Source organism: Aricia agestis, chromosome 1 (genome assembly GCF_905147365.1).
Source record: "Aricia agestis chromosome 1, ilAriAges1.1, whole genome shotgun sequence".
Classification (NCBI taxonomy): Eukaryota; Metazoa; Arthropoda; class Insecta; order Lepidoptera; family Lycaenidae; genus Aricia; species Aricia agestis.
In genome coordinates this window covers 16,111,284-16,137,085 of record NC_056406.1, presented here as the reverse complement: position 1 = coordinate 16,137,085, position 25,802 = coordinate 16,111,284, and the positions used below count along the sequence as shown (strand labels likewise).

General features: G+C 37.1%; 2 protein-coding genes across 3 annotated transcripts; one reads left to right on the top strand and one right to left on the bottom strand.

The window, feature by feature from the left end:
- Positions 1-299: 299 nt before the first annotated feature.
- On the bottom strand, positions 300-2,954 carry LOC121740393 (NADH dehydrogenase (ubiquinone) complex I, assembly factor 6). 2 transcript variants are annotated; one of them, XM_042133087.1, is made up of 5 exons: positions 2,752-2,926; positions 2,362-2,603; positions 1,406-1,638; positions 814-976; positions 300-561 (listed from the first exon to the last, which is right to left on the bottom strand). In XM_042133087.1, the coding sequence occupies exons 1-5, from the start codon at positions 2,786-2,788 to the stop codon at positions 382-384; spliced, it is 855 nt and encodes a 284-aa protein (XP_041989021.1). In that variant the 5' UTR covers positions 2,789-2,926; the 3' UTR covers positions 300-381. The 2 variants fall into 2 exon arrangements, with proteins under 2 accessions (XP_041989021.1, XP_041989013.1); XM_042133079.1 differs by having other exon boundaries at positions 302-561; positions 2,362-2,599; positions 2,752-2,954.
- A 13,552-nt stretch (positions 2,955-16,506) lies between these two features.
- On the top strand, positions 16,507-23,517 carry LOC121740383 (tyrosine aminotransferase). The gene is made up of 5 exons (XM_042133073.1): positions 16,507-16,736; positions 20,887-21,215; positions 21,612-22,085; positions 23,020-23,202; positions 23,289-23,517. The coding sequence occupies exons 1-5, from the start codon at positions 16,592-16,594 to the stop codon at positions 23,466-23,468; spliced, it is 1,311 nt and encodes a 436-aa protein (XP_041989007.1). The 5' UTR covers positions 16,507-16,591; the 3' UTR covers positions 23,469-23,517.
- Positions 23,518-25,802: the final 2,285 nt, after the last annotated feature.

The window sequence follows — 25,802 nt, the reverse complement described above, 5'->3', positions numbered from 1 at the left end:
TGCCCGTACCTAGGAATTGACGAGCAGACATGCGACAGACCTGCCCGTGACGGGCGACCCGTAGCGGGCGGCCCGGTAGTCAATTCCCCGCTTAAAGGAGAACTGTCAAACACATGTCAAAAATGACGTTTTTCTATGATAGAAGCGTTTAGTTCCTATTCTCGCCACGTTAAAATAAAGCCTTGTCGAACTGTAGATAATATTATTTCATTACTTTTTAAAGTTGTTTGGCGGGATTTTTTCTTAATTTAATTAGCCGCTGATTAAATTTTTTTCTCGCGGACTAATCCGGTTCTGTTCGCCAGCTCCTCATTAATAAAATTATTAAAAACATTGTTCAAAACAGAAACTAGTTCACAAATCACAACATTAAAATAAACATTAAAATTTATTTAATACTCTATTGTAATATAAGGTCAGAGGCAATATAACACCACTATTATGTAGGGTCTTGTCAAAAATGTTGAAATTTGTTTTCTGTAACTTTTTTAAATAATAGCTAACTGTGACTGCAGGCAAAAATATTTGCTTAGCAGTTTTTGGCACTTCAATACTTCTTGCCTGAAATGTAAAAAACACAGTTAGTGCCACTTAAAAGGCCCATTCACGGCAGGACTGCACGGCAGTCCTGCAGTTTATGGGCCTCACTGATTGGTTCACACTCGGTGTTTCCGGCCGGCAACACCGAGTGTGAACCAATCAGTGAGGCCCATTCAATGCAGGACTGCCGTGCAGTCCTGCCGTGAATGGGCCCTTTTAACAATAGTAACCAAAGTGGTAAATTAAATGAAGTAGATAGAGTTTTCTTTTTACCTTTTCTATATGGCTATTGGCACGAGATGCTATTTCAAAGACAACATCTCTCATAGTAGCATTGTCTAAGCACCTCAGAACCGATTCTTGACTGACATTATGTTTCATGAGAATATCCAGTGGCAAGTATACACTTTTGTGGTGACTAGCAATTTGTACAGATCTAAAAATAAAAATGACTAAAGGATAAAATGAAAGCAGGGAAAAAGGCTGAGATACCATTTTTGCGGATGACACAGCAGCAGCAGCAAGAAAATGATCGTATCTCCTTCAAATTACACATTAGAAGGTTCTACTCTGAAGTCTGAACAAAACCATCCTAATTATCCACGTAAAATGTGGACAATTAAGATGGTTTTGTTTCGTTTCTGAATATTCTGTGAATTGAAAAAAAGAAGGGGCTGTCATTTTTCTAATTTTGAAACCTACAAAAGGTTTGCAACAACTATGGCGAGACATAGGTATACAACTTAAGACATAGGTATGACATGGCTAACATGTCACAACAAAATTGTATGCCGCTACTACTAAAAGTTTTAAAAAATGTGCGCGGCAATTAATTGGATAAATAGTAATGTTGGCAAAGACCCACCGTAAAATATTTGTTATCCCTTGAGCTTTGCCTAGATGTGATGCAGTGTGATCAGCGTGAACATCAGACACTCCAACGAGACACAGAAGTAAATAATATATTGAAGATACAGAATTTTCTGCATAGTTTTCTAGTTCTTCCAAGGTATTATAATATTTTTTTGTTAGCATATGCCTCCTTGATACAACCAGTCTTTCTAAATATCTTTTTGGCAGATTGTAATGTACACACACCTAAAATTTATACAATTCATTATATCTTCCAGAAAAACATGATAGGTAATAATATCCGAGGAAATTGATTCCTAGGCAGTTGACAGACCAACATCATTTGGTCAGATCATGTCAATTCAATGTTAAAGTGCGACAAGGCTTTAAATGAATATGAGCGGGGCCGCTGCTGGTAAAGGAGATCTGTAAAAAATTTCGTTTTAGCCTTGTTTGCTTCTATTTGTGATCTGTTGGCTGGGTTTGACATAATGCAACCAAACTACATAGGTCCCCCATCTGCCTAGGAATCAACTTGTCTGATATTATCTACAACAGTGTTTTTCAAACTGTGGGTCAAAAGCGAAGTATAATATAATATGCCAAAGGTTGAAAGTACTATTTTAGTAAGGGCCTGTTTCCTCACCACTTCCTGATAAGGCTATCCACCAATTAACTTGACAGATCAGGTATGGAGATTATGTCAAAAAAAGTTGTGAATTAGGTACTTTATCAGAAAGTGGTGAAACAGGCCCTAAAAAACAATAAAGATTAAAAATGATTAAAATTTAACAGAAGGAAATCTTCAAAATACATACATGATAAAAAAGCCAATGGGGGGTCGTGAATAAAATATTTTATCATGTCAGGGCATGTTGTGTCATAATTAATAAGTTTGAAAAACACTGATCTACAGTAAGCTTTATAAATGTCAACTGATTTAAGACATATTGTAATTTTAGAAGGTACCTTAAACATTTCTTTTGCAACAGGATTGGCGGGAATTTTGGAGATATGTTGTTCACTTTTGTACATAGAAGAGAGTGTATCCTGCCAGAACTGATGCCTCATTGCAGCTATCTGAGGATCAGAGGCTTGATCCTGGATACGAGATACTTCTGCATTAAAAGCTCTTATGACAAATGCTGGTGACCTTACAGGTTTAGTCATAAGAAGTGTTGCCAAATAGTTTTCATAGTCATACTGTCTATCTGTAAAGAAAATACAAAGTACCCAGAAACATTTATGAGGTACCTAAGCAAAAAATTATCTAAAAATATCTTAGCATTGTGATCAACTGATCATGCAATAATTTTGCTGCAAAAACGAATACTAATTTATGTATAAAATGATCAATACCTGACAATATTTGCACAATATTGCAATGTATCTCCATTCGTTGAAGTGTCCTTACTTAAAGACCTTTTAAATAAAAGGTTATGCTTATAAAGTTTACTGAAATACCGCATCATTCTGTAAAATTTAGTTTTTCGTTTGATTAGAATTTCATGTTCCTTTTTAATAAAATATAATAAACTTTTCAACCACTTTTAGGAACTATATAGAACCAGTTATTACTTATATTTTATAAATCAACTTATTTGTGTTACTTTCTTTTTTCTATTCTAATTATAGTACATTTTGGCTGCGTTCCAGAAGACGTTAATTTTGACCAAAACGCTCAAAACGTCCCCTTCTGCCGTTCCATTTGACGACCGCGGTCGTGTTGATCGCGGCTATGACGTCACTCATGACGTCATCATTTTCGCTCTAAACGACCCTCGATGAAGATGGGTCAAAGTGGTCGTTCTAGTTTTTTTTTTTAATTTTAACGTAACTATATCGCGAAAGCCATGTTCGGAAAGTTTTCACGACAGAGTAGAGACAAAAAACTTTATATTATTTCATTACAAATAATATTTTAATTGAAATATGTATATTAAATGAAATAACATTTTATGAAATATTTTGATTGGAAAATAAATTGTTTTAAATGAAAGGTCAAATGATTTCTTATAAAATATAATACTAATTTTCATCTCTCCTATACCTGTTGACCTCGTACTTGACTAAGCATTACGCGGTATTGTTACCTAACGTTTATAATATGTGACAATAGTCAATATTCAACGTATGTGGTTTTGTTATTAAAATATGATTCAATGTGAAAACTCAAATACATATACTTAAGTAATAAAAGTTTAACTATATTAAAATATTAAAAAATGTAATACTAAAAACGAAACAAATATAATATTATGTATTTTATTTGTAAAATAAATGTAACTATAAACAATTACTTTTATTTACGACTTGAAGAAAAGGATCGTAATATCCAAGTTCGGTTCAATGTACCTATGTATAAAAAAAAATTATAGTTCTTTTTTTAAACTTTTCTCAAAACGCTCAAAACGATCCATAATCCGTTCCACTTGGGTTTGTATCACTGACGCTCACATGCTAGTGGAACGGGAAAAACTACAGTCTTGAGCGTTAGCGTTTCAACGTCATCTGGAACGTAGGGTATGAGAAAACTTGTTAGTGAAATATGAATTGAAAATCAAAAATCGAACTTCGATTCGAATTTCGAAGTGTAATCTTGTTCAAAACTGATAACAGCATTCTGGACAATACGATTTCAGAGATGTTTCAGAGATAATGATATTTTGATTTGCCAGGTGGCACTAGCTAACACACTGTAAAAACTTAGGAACACACTTCATTTCCAAAACGAGTCAAATGCATGGAATTAATATGTACTACGTACAATTAATTCCATGGTCAAATGTCATTGACAGTCATTGATATCAATTTGACACTGATACTTTTTTTTTTGCTTTTGGCACTGACACCGGTTGGGGTGGGCTTTGCCATATAATGCCGCGGCCGCACATGCGTCTGTCGTCACAAAGCTGTAGCCTGTAGGAGGTAGGCCTACTACGAAACCGTTTTGAGACTCAAAAGAATCGGACGAGAATGCCGCGTCTTGCTCTAACAACGTCATTTCACGTTTGTTAGAGTAGGACGCAACATTCTCGTACGATTGTTTGAGTCTCGAAACCGTTTCGTGGTACGGTTGCTCTACATATTATATACTTATATCTAGTATTATCTAGTGCCGACATTAGAATGAGATTTCTTACTGACAAATTCCGATTTGTTACTGCCAAGTTAGCCCTGGACACGTAACCGCTCATTCGTTAATTTTTACCGCTCATTTAAATTATTTTACTATTCAATATTGTTTTCAATGATCCATTTCATCATTTTTAACTACTTATTTTTGTTTACTTTACTGCTTAGTTTTTACTGCTAAACTAGTTATTAAACGTGCCATTTATAATGTTTAACTTACCGAAACTGCTATTTACAACTGCCCCTTTAAATCAGTGCCGTTAGGAAATAAGCAGTTCCTTTGTGTCATCTTTCCATGTTGATTGTATATTTATGTTTTTTCTTGTGTGCAAGAGTTAAATAAATAAATACTATTAAAAAATCTTCTTCCGCGCTAACACGAGCAAATATGCTATAAGTAACAGTAGTTCGTCGTTCATCTTTTCTTTCTGCTCCGTATGCAAGCTCACAGATAGCTCGATAGAGTACGACTGAGTTCAGAAAACTCCTGAACCTTTTAAAAAGATCAAAGTTAGGAAATTGCAGCATCGCTTAAATAACTGCAAGCATTTACCACAATTTCGCTTACAGTAACATAGGGGAATTGTGCTTAAGATGACATACTTTTTGTTTGAAGGTACCGTAAATATTTAAAATAAATTAAGTCACATAACATCAGTAACTTATTTTTATAAATAAACTAGCTGTTGCCCGCGACTTCGTCCGCGTTTGCATAGTAGTTCGCATCCCAAGTATTATTTATTGTACAAAAAATAAAAATATTCAATATACAGAATTGACTTTCCTACGATTTTATTATATATAGATGTTCCGCGCGGTTTCGCTTGCGTAATTTAGAAATTTCACGCAACCGTACATTTTGCAGCAAAAAATAGCCTATGTCCCTTGACGTGGTCTATTCTTCATGTTTGCCAAATAACATAAAAATTGCTCCAGTAGTTCATAAGATAATAAGCAATTCCATATAATTTCCCCCGTTTTTTCCACATTTTCATCTATTTCTTCGCTCTTATTAGTCTTAGCGTGATAAAATATAGCTTATAGCCTTCCTTGATAAATGGGCTATCTAACACTGAAAGATTTTTTTAAATCGGACCAGTAGTTCCTGAGATTAGCGCGTTCATATAAGCCCTTTCATACAATTTCCCCCGTTTTTTCCACATTTTTCTTTATTCCTTAGTTCCAATTATTAGTCTTAGCGTAATAAAATATAGCTTATAGCCTTCCTCGATAAATAGGAAATCCAACAATAAAAGAATTTTTCAAATCGGACCAGTAGTTCCTGAGATTAGCGCGTTCAAATAAGCCCTCTCATATAATTTCCCCCGTTTTTTCCACATTTTCCTTTTTTTTTTATGAAATAAGGGGGCAAACGAGCAAACGGGTCACCTGATGGAAAGCAACTTCCGTCGCCCATGGACACTCGCAGCATCAAAAGAGCTGCAAGTGCGTTGCCGGCCTTTTAAGAGGGAATAGGGAGGGTAGGGAAGGGAATAGGGGAAGGTAGGGAAGGGAATAGGGTAGGGGATTGGGCCTCCGGTAAACTCACTCACTCGGCGAAACACAGCGCAAGCGCTGTTTCACGCCGGTTTTCTGTGAGAACGTGGTATTTCTCCGGTCGAGCCGGCCCATTCGTGCCGAAGCATGGCTCTCCCACGTATAAATTTCCTCCTCTATTTCTTTGCTCCTATTAGTCTTAGCGTTATAAAATATAGCCTACAACCTACCTTGATGAATGGGCTATGTAACAGTGAAATAATTTTTCAAATCGGATAAGTAGTTCCTGAGATTAGCGCCTTCAAATAGGCCCTTCCATATAATTTCCCCCGTTTTCTCCATATTTTCCTCTATTTCTTCACTCGTATTAGTCTTAGCGTGATAAAATATAGCTTATAACCTTCCTTGATCAATGGACTAGGTATCTAACACTGAAAGAATTTTTCAAATCGGACCAGTAGTTCCTGAGATTAGCGCGTTAAAATAAGCCCTTTCAAATAATTTCCCCCCGTTTTTCCACATTTTCCTCTATTTCTTCGCTCCTATTATACTAAGCGTGATAAAATATAGCCTATAGCCTTCCTCGATAAATGGGCAATCCAACAGTAAAATAATTTTTCAAATCGGACCAGTAGTTCCTGAGATTAGCGCGTTCAAACAAACAAACAAACAAACTCTTCCCAATTATAATATTAGTATAGATGACAAAGAGAATATAATCACTAATAAATGATTCATAAATTACGAAATTAAACAGGGGCCTTACTCCCGAAACTAATATCGATTTCGATTTTCGATTTCAACGGTTTTTTGACATTTTATGTTACTACCGCGCGCGTTGTGAAGATTAAAATACGGCCCAATTGAGTCGTCTGATGTTTAGTCTGCATCGAGCGCAGTCACGAACGTGCCACGTCTTGTCTTACCTAAATAAATGGAAAATGCCGTCGTGTGTGTTTCGAAAATGTACCAATTATGACTCAAAAGTAAACAAAACACATGGAATCTCTTACCACATGTCTTGTATGCAATAAATACCTCGATTATTTACATTTTCAATTATTTTTTCGAACAATCTGGAAAAATTGAATTTTCATCATAGCTCAGGCGAAGAAAGAGACAGCGATCAGCAGCATCTAAGAGTAGTTAGTGCAGACTCGCCACATGTGACATGACTGTTAGATCGTGACTTAATTAAATGCCTACAATTGCAGCTTATTTGTATTCTATTTAATACGCTATGCGATATCATATGCAACTGTACTGCACTGTTTTTAGGGTTAGAAATACTGTTTTTTTAGGTTAGGTAAGAAAATATACAAAAATTTTCAAAGAGAAAGAAAAGAAACAAATTAAATCTTTTTGAAGGTATACATTATATATGTATTTTATGTAGTATATTCCATTATTAATTATTTCGATGTTAAAATTTTCAATAAATAAAATTAACTCTTATATAAGTTAATTCATTTCTTACCTACTAATACTTTTGTATCAAGTGTCCACTCTACGGCTATTTATGTTACTCTCTACGCACAAGAAACTTTGCAGTTCGACGTTTAAAAATAGAACTGTCTCTTTTGTGTAAATGGCATTTCGTATCTTTTGTTTCACTTATGTGTTACCGATTTAGCGGAAACATAAGCTATAGTATGTCATCTTAAGCCGACGTCTAGTATGTCATCTTACCAAATGAGTTAGGCTGCGTCCCCATCAGACACGGCGCGGCGCCGGCACCGTGTTACGGCACGACGCCGCCACCGTGATACGGTACGGCGCCGCACCGTGTCACGGTGCCGCGTACGGTGCGTCCCTATTCAGTCGATATTTGCGCTCGAACGAGAGTGCTTGTCTGGACAAACACTCTCGTTCGAGCGCAAAATATATCGACTGAATAGGGACGCACCGTACGCGGCACCGTGACACGGTGCGGCGCCGTACCGTATCACGGTGGCGGCGTCGTGCCGTAACACGGTGCCGGCGGCGCCGCGCCGTGTCTGATGGGGACGCAGCCTAAGGCCTAGCGCGCACCACGATTTTAATTTTTGCGACACGATTTCAAAATCGCATAGAGTACGGTGCACGCAATGCGATAAATAAATAGTGATTTTTGCTCACTTTCACCATGGATTTCGTACAACTTGCTTGTCTTTATTTACAACTTCGGAGGATCAGAAGAAAAAAAAATTCGTCGATACTGGACTGGACTCCTTTTACAGCGGATAGAATTATCAAAGGTTTCTTTTATCAGAAAATCCATGAACTTCGGATGTATCCCAAAAAATTCTTTGGCTAATAAAGAATGAAAATTATATAGAATGAAAACACAATGGTGGTCTTTCTTGTACTGCGATTATCAAATGTTCCACGTATATCTTCGTATCGTTTGGAGACGGACACTCCATTGGAGATACAGGCGTCGACATGTTTAACAAAGAGTATAATATAAACCACTACGATGTTTATTGTTGGACAGATGATAATGTATTAATCTGTACACAGATGAAACACAAATGAGGTACCGGCCGCCGGCCCGAGAGTGCGATTTTATTATCGCAGTGCGCGCGGTACCACACAATTTCACATTCTGCATTTTATTTTTGCGACAATCGCGTCGCGAGCAGTCGCAACAAAATGTGACAAATCACAATTTTAAAATCGCTGCGATTATTTACTCGTATGTGCGCGCACTGTCATACTAACTTGTATAAATTCTGCGATAAAATAATCGCGCTGCATAAAGTCGTGGTGCGCGCTAGGCCTAATAGTGGATACATTTAAATTTTGTTAAAAAATACTTAACGTTAGAACATGCTTTTATTAATGTTTGTGGCCTATAAGAATCCATGTCCATAATAATAATTTGTTATAAGAAAAGATTCTGACCCTTATACGTTTTTCTCCACAAAACAAAAGTGTAAGAAAATTTTACTCTCATCAAAATTAGGAAAACCTTTATTACTTTGTAAAGTACGGTCCCTGTCCGGCATACTAAGTTGGGCTACTAGGGTCACACTGAGGTGCTCCATAAAACTCCACAAGTTCACTAAACAAGTCGATGTCATTCACGAACCATATATCGAATACCGTACGTAAAGCGAAATTTGTATTATACAAATTATATCCTTTACTCAACGCAAGTAGCAAAATGTCCTTAAGACATAAGCTCACCTTATACAAAACATGTATAAGAACGATACTCACTTATGCGTGCGTCTCTTTCGCACACATAAGTGACAATCAGATGAACCAATTGCAACGAGTACAAAACCGTTTTTTGCGCATGGCAACAGGTGCCCCCCGTTACATGCGAAACATCGACTTGCATAGAGACTGCGAGCTTATCACTATCAAAGCCTATATCAAAGAACTCTCAGAGAGATTCTTTGAGAAAGGCAAAGTAGGTACATCCCAATCCGCTCATTCGTAAGGCTGTGGACTACGAACATGACGCATCATTCCGATACCCCTTCAGACGGCCTAAGTATATCTTAGCCGACCCTGTAGACCCCATCACAGAATACGTAACGTACTGTGTACAGTTACGTAAACACAAATCACACTCACCCGCGTGGTTAGTACTGCACCGGGGACGACGCCGGCGCCTTCCCCGAGGACTTAACACGACCCGAACGACAAACAGACAGACCGACCGAAATCCGGTGCCGAGCTCGATCCCGGGTTCGAGTTCGCATGCGGATAGCATAGGAACACACCTAAATCATGACCGCGACCGCGACATTGTCGTAGAGAGCTCTACCAATTACTTTGACATTAGAACATACACGCGTATGTCACCCCAACCGGACTCGGAAGGGGAGAGGGACGGCCCTCTTTTAAGCAATAACATTAATAACTTGAGCTCATCTACCGCGATAACTCGTACGCAGCTAGTTTGTGCTACCGCGCGCGAGCAGCCTCACTCGTCTGAGAGTGAGTAAGGGGTCGGACCCCTTAAGAGCAGGGGGGACCCGTGTCCCCACGTCAGATAAAAATAGCCTATTTTCGTAGCTCTCCCCAATATTGCCCGTCTAGAATGTCACACGTGTGACTTTAGGGGAGGGGGCCAGGCCCCCCTCATTGTTTATTTCCAAACCAACTAGCAACAGACTAGTTATAGCCACGATTAAACTACCATGGTCTTAACCAGACCAGTAGCTTAGACCCTTTCGAAAAAAAAAAAAAAAAATCCACAAGTTCACAGAAAGCACAATTATTTCAACGAATTTTGCCGATGTGTCGTCTTATCTGACTATGCCATCTTAAGCACAATTCCCCTAATACGAATAGTTAACATTCGTAATGGTTATCTATACTAGTAATATTATAAATGCGAAAGTATCTCTGTCTGTCTGTCTGTCTCGCTTTCACGCCAAAACTACCGAACCGTTTGTAATGAAATTTTGTATACAGATAGTCTAAAGCCTGAGAAAGGACATAGGCTACTTTTTTACTGGAAAAAAGGGTTGTAAGGGGGTGAAAATACGAAAATTAAGATAGTTCCAAAAATTCATACTAGATGGCGCCGTGCGTCTCTTACATCGCGCTAACGCTTGCCCAACATCTTTTATCATCATACATTCGAGTTTCGATTTTTTTCGATTGTTATTTCTTTCTTACGTTATTTAATAAGTCAGTACATTATCCATACTAATATTATAAATGCGAAAGTATCTCTGTCTGTCTGTCTGTCTGTCTGTCTCGCTTTCACGCCAAAACTACTGAACCGATTGCAATGAAATTTTGTACACAGTTATTGTAGAGTCTGAGAAAGGACATAGGCTACATTTTGATGTGGGAAAATATCTTATTTCCATGAAAATATCGATGAAAATGAATTCGCATTGCGCGTGGCCAGCGCTCATCCCGGGGGTCCTGGGTTCGAGTCTCGCAGGCGGAACAAAAAGTTTTCAATGTTCCTGGGTCTTGGATGTGTATTAAAATAAAATTTCAAAAATCTTAAATATATTTTATGTATAATATTATAAAAAATCCAGAAATATATCGATGCAATGAACATTTTAGTTCTAATACGATTCAACAGATGGCGTTTTATTTTTTACTTCATTGTAACATAGAACTAATCATACTTATTAGTTATTATATTTTGTTTATAGTTTTTAATACGTTAGAATATTATGTTTAATAATATTATCACTTGTTATAATAATAATCAATCTATCTTATCTTATAGAACTCCTACTGCATTTCTAATCCATACTATCCATACTAATATTATAAATGCGAAAATATCTCTGTCTGTCTGTCTGTCTGTCTCGCTTTCACGTCAAAACTACTGAACCGATTGCAATGAAATTTTGTACACAGTTATTCTAGAGTCTGAGAAAGGACATAGGCTACATTTTGATGTGGGAAAATATCTTATTTCCATGAAAATATCAATGAAAATTAATTCGCATTGCGCGTGGGCAGCGCTAATCCCGGGGGTCCTGGGTTCGAGTCCCGCAGGCGGAACAAAAAGTTTTCAATGTTCCTGGGTCTTGGATGAGTATTAAAATAATATTTCAAAAATCTTAAATGTATTAATTTATGTATAATATTATAAAAAATCCAGAAATATATCGATGCAATGAACATTTTAGTTCTAATACGATTCAACAGATGGCGTTTTATTTTTTACTTTATTGTAACATAGAACTAATCATACAATTATTAGTTAGTATGTTTTTATTTATAGTTTTTAATACGTTAGAATATTATGTTTAATAATATAATCACTTGGTATAATAATAATCAATCTATCTTATCTTATAGAACTCCTACTGCATTTCTAATACTTGTGACAAGTTGACAACAGAAGGCGCTTTAAAATAAAGGAGTTCGAGTGTACCGTGTTGGCCTATATTCCATCCAGAAAATATATCAATGCAATCAACATTTTAATTCTAATATATGAAAACAGATGGCGTTTTATTTTTTACTTTATTATTGTAACAGAACTAATCATACCTACTTTACTATATCTGTACCTCAGAGGTATACAACATTAACTGACAAAACAAAAATTTTACAGGACAGGCAAAAATGCGCGGAGCGAAACTTTGAATGCAATTTGGACATAGTAGCTTTAAAGATATTGCAACAAACTGAACAATATTTTTTATTATTATTTGTTGATATTATGTTGTATTACACAATATTATATTAAAGTTAATTCTTGTCTGATTTTGTGGACTTGAGGTTATTTACCTTGCATCATAAATTAACTAAGGTGTTTTAAAAAAGCATTAAGATGCTTCATACTTCTGTTTACGTCTGAATAAATCGTGTGGATGTTATTGGAATTCAGCATTTAGAAACATTATGTGTCTAGTCAGTATGTAGCGTAATGAATTTTTTATAGATTTTTTGAGGGGTTTACTAGCAAAATGAAACAAAAGTTACTTCACAAAGCTAAAATCAAAATACAACTTATTTTAAACTAGATGACGCCCGCAACTCCGTTGCGCCAAAACTCGTTTATTGCGCGGGAACCGTACATATTTCCGGGACAAAAAGTAACCTATGTCCTTTCCCGGGACTCCAAAGTATCTCCATGCAAAATTTCAGCTACATCGGTTCAGAAGTTTGGGCGTGAAAAGGTAACAGACAGATAGACAGATAGATAGACAGACAGACAGACAAATAGACACACTTTCGGATTTATCAGGGCGAACGAAGTAAGACCTAGTATATCCCACAACCTCTACATTTTGTAGTACACTTTACGGAAAAACTATCAGGCCTATTGATTTGTGCTTTAACATAGTAATTTTTATTTATATGGAGATGAGTGTTATCATTAGTCAGTCAAGGTTTTTTATATAATATCTATGTATAGGTGTATCATCATCAGTCAGTTAAGGTGTGACGACGTGAGCCCTCACAAAGCTCGGCTTTTAGCTAGTAATATTAGTATGGATATGGTCTATGGATATGAAAGTATGGATAATAAACACAGCTGCTACTCGCATGCTTCAGGTAAGTCTAGGGACATCTGCAATTTGAAGATTCCTATAATAGTTAATGGAACATGGCTGGTAGCCACTGCAACGATGTTTTAAGTCGTTATATTTGAGTCTCGTAATAGGCTTTTGTGTTTCTCGAATAGGTTTCGGCGTGAGTACAGAAAATCCTATCCGTTTAGTATCGTATGAAACTAACTTCTTCGAATGTTTCCTGGTCAAAAGAAGTTTTGTAGAACATCGAGCCAATCTCATTTTTTTCTGAATTGCATCCATACGATAACAGAATATGGTACAGACCCTCCCGTAATAGATTTTTTATTTGCACAAAAGGAGCTGATGACCCGTTGCAGAAACAGGCCCTAAACATGGTAAATATTCAGTTTTGTAATGTTAGCTTAAAACCTACTTCGATCACACTTTATTTATGACACTTACAAATGGACCTTAATACACAGTATTAAAGATGAATAATGGAATTATTATTTAAGTATATATAGAAACCTAATATGATATGTAAACAATAATTCTTGTAATAATATTTTGTTAGGTAATTACTATGAGTTAATATACCACAAGACTCATTTGAACCAAACTACTAACCATTTTTGTCATTGTAAAAAGTATCTTAACACCAAGAAATAAAGATCAATGGCATAAGACGATTAAGGGAGATGCTATTGTTTACTTCTCGTTGTGTCGAATGAAAGTCCAATGAAGAACATTAAGTTCGCGAGAAGCGTAGAGGTAAATAATCTTATGGTCATTTGAGGTCCTTTACCAGTTAGACTTTAGTGGATTTAATGTCATATACGATTGGATATTTCTTTTCCTAGATGTAACAAGATTTAATGTCATATACCATTACGTAGAACTCGTTCTCACGATTTTAATGGTCCAAAAAACATATTTTTTTAAAAAGTGGAGTTACTATTGTATACCTCTGAGGTACAGATATATTGTTTTTATCCATAACTAGCTGTTTCCCGCGACTTCGTCCGCGTGGACTTTAGTTTATAGCGCGCGGTGTCAACAAAATTTGTGTCAAATTTAAAAACTTTTTAAAACCCTGGTAAGTGGTACCCCTCTTAGGGGCGCGCTGCACCGGAATGGCAGCGCTGAAAGTGCTCGCCTCGCCGCTGCCATTCCGGTGTAGCGCGGCCCTTAATTAATCAAAATACCCAAAAACAGCTGTGCAGTGTGCACATAATCTATACTAATATTATAAATGCGAAAGTATCTCTGTCTGTCTGTCTGTCTGTCTGTCAGTCTCGCTTTCACGTCAAACGCCAAAAGTATCTCTGTCTGTCTGTCTGTCTGTCAGTCTCGCTTTCACGCCAAACGCCAAAACTACCGAACCGAAAAAGCCTGAGAAAGGACATATGCTACTATTTTACTGGAAAAAAGGGTTGTAAGGGGGTGAAAATGCGTAAATTTGTTCAAATTAAGTTAGTTCCAACAATTCATAATAGATGGCGCCGTGCGTCTTCTACATCGCGCTGACGCTTGCTCAAAAGTCTTCCTATAAGACGTGGTATCATCTTACATTTAAGTTTCGATTTTTTTCGATTGTTATATCTATTCTACGGTATTAAATAACTCAGTACTTTATCTGTGCAGTGACGTAACCTTAAATCTATCAATGATAAATAGTTTATGGGTAAAGTTGTGTAATTGGAGGGCTAAATAAGCTTTAAAATTTGGCATAAAATATAAAGTTTAATATAAAAAAATGAAATACTTATTGTGTGCACACTGCACAGCTGTATTGATTTAAGGGGTACCAGGGTTTTTTTATAAAAGCTTTTGACACCAATTTTGTTGACATCGCGCGCTATAAACTGAAGTCCACGCGGACGAAGTCGCGGGCAACAGCTAGTATTATATACAGTGACGTAACCTTAAACCTATCAATGATAAATAGTTTATGGGTAAAGTTGTGTAATTGGGGGGCTAAATAAGCTTTAAAATTTGGCATAAAATATAAAGTTTAATTTTAAAAAATTAAATATTATGTGCACACTGCACAGCTGTTTTAATTTAAGGGGTACCAGGGTTCTTTTTATAAAAGCTTTTGACACCAATTTTGTTGACATCGCGCGCTATAAACTGAAGTCCACGCGGACGAAGTCGCGGGCAACAACTAGTTTACCCATAAAGTAGATCTTGTAGATAACTAAAAAGAGTAAGATGTGACGTACTGCCATTAGAGTCGGCGCTCCCCCCGGCGAAAAGATATCTTCTTTACCTTCGAGATGTCCCTCTGATCTTCTGATGAGAGGACTGTCCTTTCAGGAACAGTCAATAATGTTCCCTCATTCTCGTAGAGCCCCCCGGAAGAACAAACAAGAGAAGTGACTTCACCCTCGAAAACTAAAGAAAAGTACTAAGTAGTTAAGTACAACCTTGATTTACCGCATTTAAAGTAAACCGATTTGACCGAGTCCAATACTTACCTACCATACCAGCGTCGCGTATAAAATTCATACCCAGGAGAGAGTCTGTGTAGCACCAGGTAAGATCATAAAGACATACTTACCTAATACCTTCTAACAACATTTTATACTTCTACAATCTACATCAACAACAGCAGATTAAACATTATTGTTACAAATAGAGCCGTCAGCTAATTTTAGGTCAACATTGACATCCTTAAAGTTAACATTGTTTTCACTAACAAATCTTTCATAGATTCACCCGCGATAGAGATTTTTGCGGCGGTATCCACGAGAACACATTACACAACCGCTAACATTGCGGAAACCGATAGCGACCGGAAAGAAGTCGATTTCGTAGGCAGCTCATCCCTCTTCTTGCAGTTCGGACAGTTGGAACTTGGAGCGTATAGCTCCGGGTGCCGGGCCACACCCGAAATTGTCATCCGTATCAACTTATCACTGATCATCTATTATTTATGCATCTATTTCCATAGGTAAGTATATTATAATTCATGATAGTTTTATTTCCCTGACTAATACTATAAATTCGAAAGTATGTCTGTTTTCCGTCTGTTACCTCTTTAGGCTTTATCCGACAAACTTTAAAAAAAAAATTCGTATGAAGAAGTGTATTATATACTTACATGAAGATTGAAGATACTTTTAGCCAAGCCAAAGGAGGGGATAAAATTATTCCGGAAATTATTGCGGTTAATTGTTCGGTGAAGGTGATAGGTACGAAGTTGCGGGGTTGTACCTACTTCGATATTGCTTTTTCTCATTCTACACAATATAAGTAACTTCCAAGTTCCAAAGTTAAACATTAAGTACGTAGTTAGATATATTACAGTCGCAAAAGGTGCGTAATGTTACGTTGAACATGCACTTTGTTTGTTTCAGTAATGTGTTATTAAATGATATTGAATAATAATTTGTAGTTGTTTGTTATTGATCAATTTCGCAGTAATCAAGGGTAGGAATAGTGGAGTGTTTATGAACAGGCTCCACTGTCGTCATCTCATATACATTTTAAACCAGTTTTGCGACTCGGATTAGTGGTCAATAAATGTAAGCATCCTACAAAACTGAGGTGTATTGGAAAACGTGCTTTATTCTCGATTCAAGTGTCGCCGTAGCGTTCTATTATACAAAAGTTTTGTGCCCATGTCTCCAGGGACCCGAAGTGTCAAGGACTGGGAGGTGCGCGCTTCCACTTTAGCCCGCAAAACCAGCAATCCGATCCGACGTATAGTTGAGAACCTTAACGTAGAACCTAATCCTGACAAGGAGTTTATTGCGTTGTCCATCGGTAAGTTTCGTTACTGCGTACAAGCAACCCCCTACGTCATTGACCACACGAGTCTCAAGCACACAATATTTATTATGCCCCAAGGGAGTGAAAGACGAAATTTGAAAACTAACGCTATCCTGTTGGTCCATAAAATAGATTTTTATGTAGAATTAAAAATTCACAAAATAAATAAGTGTGTTGCAACTTGCAACTCTAACAAATATGTAACAGCTATAGCTAAAGTAGAAAGCTAACACTAAATCATAACCATTGGAAGCTCTATGTATGTTTTATGTTGTTCGTTTGATTCTCTCTGACTAGGATTAGACTCTATCCCTTCCTTGGGGACATACCTAAGTTAGTATAAAATAATGAAGTACATTAATTACTAATTACGAATCAGTAATTTAGTATAGTCAATAGTGTAAACGTAAGTGATGTCGTCTAAATATACAGGGTGCAATTAAACCTTCCTGCCAAATTTGGTATATTGATCCTTGTTAACAATAAAAATACACGTATTTTTTCTTTTATAGTCACTCAGTACTAAAATGTTGAGAAATACCTTCCGAAAGTTATCCTAAAAACCACTACAATTAATGGACACGATGCGTCAGCCGCGCGTGACGTGTCCCCGCGCGCGCGCCTCATCCCGCGTCTCCCCCTCTCATTCCCCCACGCCGTGAGTGACCGTTCTGCAACCATTTTAAATGGGATAAAATATGTTATTGAAAAAAAATAACACCCAATTTTTTTTGGTTAAATGGACTCTCCTAATGATACCTAAGCCCTGGAAAAAAATTGGCAGGAAGGTTTAATTGCACCCTGTGTATTTTTATACCACTATTGTTGCCACTTCTGTTTATTAACGTTATCCATATTATTGTGACGCATCTTATAATACGGATAACTGACACGGCTTGTAGGAATTAATAAGGACAACCTGTCTCGTGCAAGACTGATTCTTACAGTAATGCATAAACTGATAATAATAGGTCACATAAAAAATTATCACCTTTCTTGTCGGACAGTGATGGTCAGGCAATAAAGCGATCGACACATTGTTGTTTGAGCGCTCTTACAGACGAACGGCACGTGTCGGCGGCATGTGTCGGCGGCAGTCGGCGGCACGTGTCGGTGGCAGTCGACGGCAGTTCACGGCACGTGTCAGCGGCAGTTGACGGCAGTTGACGGCAGTCGACGGCAGCCGTTGACAATTTATGACGCTTGCAGGGGACCTACCACGACCTTTCCTAAAACGATCATGTTTCCAGAAAGCTTTGTTGTAAGATTACAATAACATTACCGTACTCACTTTTCAAATATAATTTTACTAAAAAACAGTAAAAAATGCAAAATATTGTTAAATCCGCTGTGAAATATCAACTTTTTTAAGATCGCTAGCTTGTCGTTAAAGTAATTATTACTTATCTGTCAAACGGTGTCGTTAATAGAGGTAGTGGTAGGCCCCCAGTTGTGACGTACCGCCTAAAGGTAAGCGGCCACAGGTCGGTATCATACGCAACGGACGTCTCGCATCAAACGGATAATTTTTTCACAGTACTTCCGCTGAATCGGCAGCGTACGAATTATCGAATAGCCTAGTAAATAAATGCTCAAAAGGGGGGTGTGAATGGAATAGTCGAAAGCAGAAATTTTGACTTGGAAACTTTGTTTGGACTAATTTGAAGATAAACATACTGTCTAGTCGGTAATCCGTATGCTGCCGATACAGTGGACGTACTGTAAAAAAAATATCCGTTTGATGCGAGACGTCCGTTGCGTACGATACCGACCTGTGGACCTTTACCTTTACGCGCTACGTTACAACTGCAAGGTCGACGGCTGCCGTCGACTGCCGCTGACTGCCGCCGACACGTGCCGCCGACTGCCGTCGACTGCCACCGACACGTGCCGTCGTCTGCCGTCAACTGCCGCCGACGCGTGCCGCCGACACGTGCCGTTCGTCTGTAAGCGCTCTGAAACAACAACTTATTTCGATATTATAATAATATATTTAATAAAAAAACTAAACTGTACATCAACAAATAAGTATTATTTCCAACATTTTAAAGCAGATAGTTACGCCGTCTAATAAAATTGTTCATGCTTTATGCCTTTTTCTTAGTTTGAAAGCTTACTAGCCACTCACACCGCTTAGCTCATATTAAGTATAGCCATGTTGATATTAGATTAAATTAGGACTCCAAATTTTTATCAACGTGTTTCCTTTTGATCGATTTATAAAAGGATACGATACCAAGCTTAAGAGCTTAAGCAATAGAGACAACTATAGCTTGAATTGAAAATTCTGAACAGAAAATCAACACGATTCGTTGTCCCCTGATTTCTTCTCCAAAACTAAGCCGATTTAAGTACTTTTTTTTATTAAAAATTAAAGCAAGGCTTGAGCTGTGTTTTATTTTATTGTATAATCTAGCCTAATTTGTTTTCTGGATGTTTGAACACAGCGAAAAATCTGGCCATTTTTTTGGGTTTTTGAACGTTCATATTTTTTTAATAATCTATACTTACTAATATTAATAATATTATAAAGCGGAAGAGTTTGTTAGTTTGTTTGTTTGTTTGAACGCGATTATCTCAGGAACTATTGGTCCGATTTAAAAATTCTTTCAGTGTTAGATAGCCCATTTATCGAGGAAGGCTATAGGCTATATTTTATAACGCTAAGACTAATAGGAGCGAAGAAATAGAGGAAAATGTGGAAAAAACGGAAGGAAATATATTTGAATGAAAGGGCTTATTTAAACGCGCTAGTCTCAGGAACTATTGTTCCGATTTGAAAAATTCTTTCAGTGTTAGATAGTCCATTTATCGAGAAAGGCTATAGGCTATATTTTATTACGCTACGACTAATAGGAGCGAAGAAAGAGAGGAAAATGTTGAAAAAACGGGAGGAAATTATTTGACAGGGCTTATTTGAACGCGCTAATCTCAGGAACTATACTTAACTGGTCTGATTTGAACAATTCTTTCAGTGTTAGATAGTCTATCTATTGAAAAACGCTACGACAAATAGGAGCGAAGAAATAGAGGGAAATGTTGAAAAAACGGTGGAAATTATTTGAAAGGGCTTATCTCACGAACTACTGGAGCAATTTTTCTGTTATTTGGCACAGATAAGAAGTAGACCACGTAAAGGATCATATTATGCTATTTTTTGTGGACTAATTTGTGTGTGAAATATCTAATTTACGCGGGCGAAGCCCCACGGATCGTCTACTTAAATAATTATGAAAAGAAAGAAAACATAGGGGCATGCTAATAGTAGACATAGATATTCAGGAAAAAAATAACTCTACCGGCATTATCCAGGGAGGAAACAGGGGACAACGTTTTTATGGAAAAAAGGCCCTAGTGTCTCTTCTTAATCAACTACGGTAGGAGGAGAAAATGAGTACGGGCAACTCCGTACTGCATATATTGCACGTGAACCTGCACGCTTTCAACCGGTTTTAAATATTAATACATTTGAGGCTACATTAGATAAATAAGTTTGAGATAAGCTGTTAGTATTTTTGGCATAATGGCAACAATTGGGGACTTTACAGATGCCTGATGAAATACAACGTTCGATTTAAGTATTGTAAAAATAATTATATTTGGCTAGGCCTATTTTTGTTGCTTGTAAAAATGGCCTGCTCTCTTGGCTCTTGTAAAACACATCAATTTAATAGGTCAAGGATAACCAGATTTAAATTTCGCAATATTTGTTCACCATTTCGTGTCTTTAATAATACCTAATAATATTTATGATAAGACTTCTGGAATGCCCTATACTCTGTACTATATTTTCCGCTTTCAACGCACATCACGCCCGGCCCGCGCCACGGCGTCGGCGTTCTGTAAATGCGAGTGTAACAGCCTCTGTACAAAAGAAGGGTTCTCTTGCCAGATCTAAATCTGCGAAGCTTTTGACTGGCATATCAATATCGAAAAACCCTCAAATATTGTACCTAAAACAATTTTTTACCCTCTTTGGATACTTTTAACAATACAAAGGTAAAAAAAATTACGGTTTGTCCATTAATTTATTATGATATAATACTAAAAGCTCATGCGGCACTTAAATCAAAACATGATCAAGTTAGAATTACCAATCAATTAATCAGAAATTCGTGTTGTTGATTGCATTTTTTTTTTGTAGGTGATCCTACAACTTTTGGAAACCTAAATCCTCCAGAACAAGTGATACAAGCTGTACGGGAAGCTGTTGAGTTACACACGAGTCGGGGCTATGGACCATCTAAAGGCCATTTAGAGGCTAGAGAAGCAGTGGCAAAATATAGTGCGCATCAAGGAGAAATTACACCAGAGGATGTCATTCTTTCTAGTGGTTGTTCCCATGCGATAGAATTAGTGATAACTGCAATAGCTGATGCCGGACAAAATATTCTTGTTCCTAGACCAGGATTTATGATATATAAAACTCTAGCTGAAGGCCTGGGGATAACAATAAAATATTATAATTTACTAGTAAGTATTTTTGGACTTTGTGTTTTTCGTGCGTTTATAGGTGCTGCTCGCTAACTTGAAACCAGTATAAGCACACTAATGGGTAAATACCGTGCGTATTTCCTAACGCGAACGCAGCCCCAAGAGTAAATTCTAAATTTCCGAGCTGCTGATTAGTTATGTACGTAAAAGTGAACTCGTTGGATTGCGAATTTTAAATAAGTAGGTAATATTTTCGATGCTCTGGGCAGTATTCATAATAAAATAGTTAAACAAGTTTCGAGAAGCAGAACTTGTTTGTGATATAAAACAATTTACATACTGCCCATGTGACAAGATAGTTTATTGTAATTATGTTAAATTTTATGATTTTCTTGAATTTATCGAATGTTACAGTTATTCTGGTATCTATTCCAGCCTCACGAACAATGGAAAGTAGACTTAGTAGATTTAGAAAGCCAAATCGATGATGACACTGCAGCTATCGTCGTTATTAATCCATCCAATCCTTGTGGTTCTGTGTACGATAAGACACATTTGACAGAAATACTAGAAGTGGCCGCAAGAAACTATGTTCCTATAATAGCGGATGAGATATACGAACACTTCGTATTCTCCGGTCAAACTTTCACTGCGATATCGTCCATATCCAAAGATGTTCCGGTACTTACGTGCGGTGGACTCACAAAGAGATTTTTAGTTCCGGGTTGGCGGATGGGATGGGTGATAATACACGATCGAAACAATGTATTAGGCAAAGAACTGCGAGAAGGCTTAGCCCGGCTATCGACGAGGATTTTAGGGCCCAGCACCCTCATACAGAGAGCTCTTCCGTCTATACTCGAATACACACCTCAAAGTTTCTTTGATGAAGTAATTTTGTTTATCGAGGTAAGCGGAAAGTTCCGGAAGGAATGTTTGTTTATTTAATCCATTCAATTAACATAAATGCAAATACTCCATAATGCTGTTAAATACTAGTTTACGGATGCGGTTATATTTTTATATTAAGTACTTTGCAATTACTAAAATACGGATTTAAGTTTTTCAAATTTAATTATTTCTGACTAACTAATGTAAAATACAATCTCAACAGGCTAGCTGACATTTAATTTTTAGTCATATTCTAAATCCGAAATTATTACTGAAATCTAAATTTTTGATAAGTACTTACCTTAATCGCGTCTGGGAACTATGTGAATTAATTAATTTAATTTGAGCCATGCTTCGGCACGAATGGGCCGGCTCGACCGGAGAAATACCACGTTCTCACAGAAAACCGGCGTGAAACAGCGCTTGCGCTGTATTTCGCCGAGTGAGTGAGTTTACCGGAGGCCCAATCCCCTACCCTATTCCCTTCCCTGCCCTCCCCTATTCCCTTCCTTTCCCTACCTTCCCCTTTTCCCTTCCCTTCCCTACCTGCCCTACTACCCTATTCCCTCTTAAAAGGCCGGCAACGCACTTGCAGCTCTTCTGATGCTGCGAGTGTCCATGGGCGACGGATGTTGCTTTCCATCAGGTGACCCGTTTGCTCGTTTGCCCCCTTATTTCGTTAAAAAAATAAAAAATAATAAAAATTATTGTTAGTAATTTTTTTAAATAATTTAATATACTTACTGCCGCACTCAGAGTGGAACATTAATTACTTAATTGTAATTAATTCAAAATTTTGACATTAGCCCCATACATTATCTGTCAAACTCTTCATTAAATTGAAGGTTAATCTTAATTTATAAATGTCTCTGAGTACGGCGGTTAATATTTTTATTTTAATTAACATAATTATTGTATGTGTACACTGTACATATTGTATTGTACATTTTAGAACCAAGCAAAGATGGCGTATAAGGAATTACTACAAGCTCCTGGCCTCAATCCGATTATGCCTCAAGGAGCAATGTACATGATGATTGGAATTAAAATGACAAGTTTTCCAGGAATTGCCAATGAATGTCAGTTCTTGGAGCGCTTAGTCGCTGAACAGTCTGTTTTCAGTCTGCCAGGAGAGGTAAGTTTTGATACGCGAATCATTATCTTATTTATAACTCATGCCTATTGGTGTAGTCAATAAATTCTATTTTTAATTCTTTTCAGTGTTTTGAGTATCCAAACTATATGAGGATTGTTTTAACGGTTCCAAAAGAAAAATTACTGGAAGCTTGTCAAAGGATTGTAATCTTCTGCAAAACTCATGCTGTAACAAAAGAAAGACGAAAGTTCGTAGATATTACTGAAGTCGTTTCTGGAGATGTAGAAGTTATGTGCGAATTTTAGAATACTTCGCAGATTTTTTTTAATAATTAGTAAATAATCTTAAAAAACATGACAGTGTTTCCATAGTGTTTCTATATTATTAACTGTTAGGGCAATTCCATGTATAACTCTACCATAAACTAAGAAAATAAATACCTGATTTTGGTATTAAAAATACCTACTTAATTATAGTGACAACATTATGGTACTATTAAGATTTTATAGAAGCAACAATTTCTAAGCATTACTTTTCTAGCAAAGCTGCCATTTATGAGATGATGTCGTGAGCTCGGCTGAGTGTGGTTTTGTGTGATGAAGTTCTGACTTAGTTTTCACGTTAAGTATTTTTAAATTCTAGATATATTTTGTTACACACTGATTGTTCAAACAATTAAATACTGACATAGCTTTTGAGATTCGAGAAAATTCATTTTTATAAAGATTTAATAGGCTTGTAAGATCACAGTATCGAGTTGTAGTGTCGGTCACATTATAGAGTCGATCACGCCCAAAAGTAGCGTTTTGTTAGTTATTTTTGCTGATAGATGGCGAAAATAGCTATAGAAAAGAGAGAGAGAGAGAGAGAAGCAGCTAGCTAAATTATCATTTTAAAAACCTGCCAGACCACCTCAAATTCACATAAAGTCTAAAATTTAGCGATGTCTGGAAATAGGAAGCAATTGTCACAAAAATCTCTCAGTAGAATAGGAGATTCTTACAGATATCACAAGAAAATACGATAAAATTAATGAGCTTTATGCTTTATTGAAGATAAGGTAGACCTGCAGAACTGGAAACCTTCTAAAGTAATAGCGACCGAAACTCCATAGTGTCTAGTTGTTCTTACCTCTTAGATAGGGCTCATACAAAGGAAAATTTTTAATTAAAAAAAATACGAAAGTCTGCCTATCGCTGGCTCTTGGGTTATTATTTTAATTGTTTTTGAGAAGATTTCGTTTTGAGTTATTTTTTGAAAAATTATTAGTGATTTCATTTTTGTGATGATTAAGTTAAAAAAAAGCATTTTAATGAATTAACTAATTACTATACAAATTACAGTTATTGAGCACACAGAGAGGAAGATTATTGGTGTTTACAAACACTTTCGAAAACGACTTCCTTTTGCATGTAGTGTCAGTCACGTTTATGTTTGACTAAATAAATGCTATTTGAAAATAACAATGATTACCATACCAACTAGTTTAATCTGCTACAGAGCCATCTTAAAATTGATATTAATAACAACATAATAATAATTATTTATAATTATATGACAAAGTAAAACGCAAGTCGTATCAAAATCAATCACATATGAAATTGCCCGTTATGAGGCCGGGTGCCATACCATGGTACATACGTAATACCAAAATCATTTTCTGAAAATATTTAACATGTTTGAGTTATTTTTCAGCTTAAAATAGTAATTACCTAGGTTCCTGCGTAAAAATTTACTACAAAATATTGAAACTCTAAAAAATATTAATTTATTTTTTATTAAGTAATTTTATTAAGTATTTTCACAAAATCCTTCATAATATGTGTACTTACCACCTTGAGGCGGCAAAGCCGGCTTTGTTCTTTTTAACCGAGACGCAGATATCATCTCCGAGTGACACATCATACCTTTCCCACCCAGGGTATTACCTCGAGCACTCCTTTCTACACAAAGCTGGAGTGTGTGTGTATATCAGAGATGATATCAGCTCTCGCCGCCTCAGCAATCTTGAGGTCATGGACCTATCAAACTTATGGCTCCGCATAGATTGCGACGACCACCCTCGCGTCTATGCGTGCCTATATAGGTCCCATAGTGGTTACCCCGAGACGGACCGACTCTTGGAGCACCTACAAGCTGCTTCAGATTTTGTGCAGCGGCAGATCCCATCCGCAGAGATCATAATACTTGGCGACTTTAATGCCCACCACGCCGACTGGCTCAATTCCAGTAAAACTGATCACGCGGGGAGATATGTCTGCAACTTTGCCCTTGCGAACGACTTGACACAACTGGTTACTACGCCTACGCGAATCCCAGATGTGGATGGTCAGAATCCTTCCTTGTTGGACCTCCTACTGACTTCAAATCCTGACGGCTACCAAATATCCGTAACCGCACCACTTGGTTCATCGGATCATTGCCTTGTTAGGAGTTCTGTGCCACTTACGACGGTGTTAAGACAGCGCGCTGTTAAATACCGTCGTGTGTGGCACTACAAGTCAGCAGACTGGGATGGGATGCGGTCGTTTTTTGCATCCTATCCTTGGGGGCACGTGTGCTTCTCGCCGGATGATCTCGACAACACTGCCAACTCTGTTGCCGACGTGGTGATGCAGGGGATGGAACTTTTCATTCCG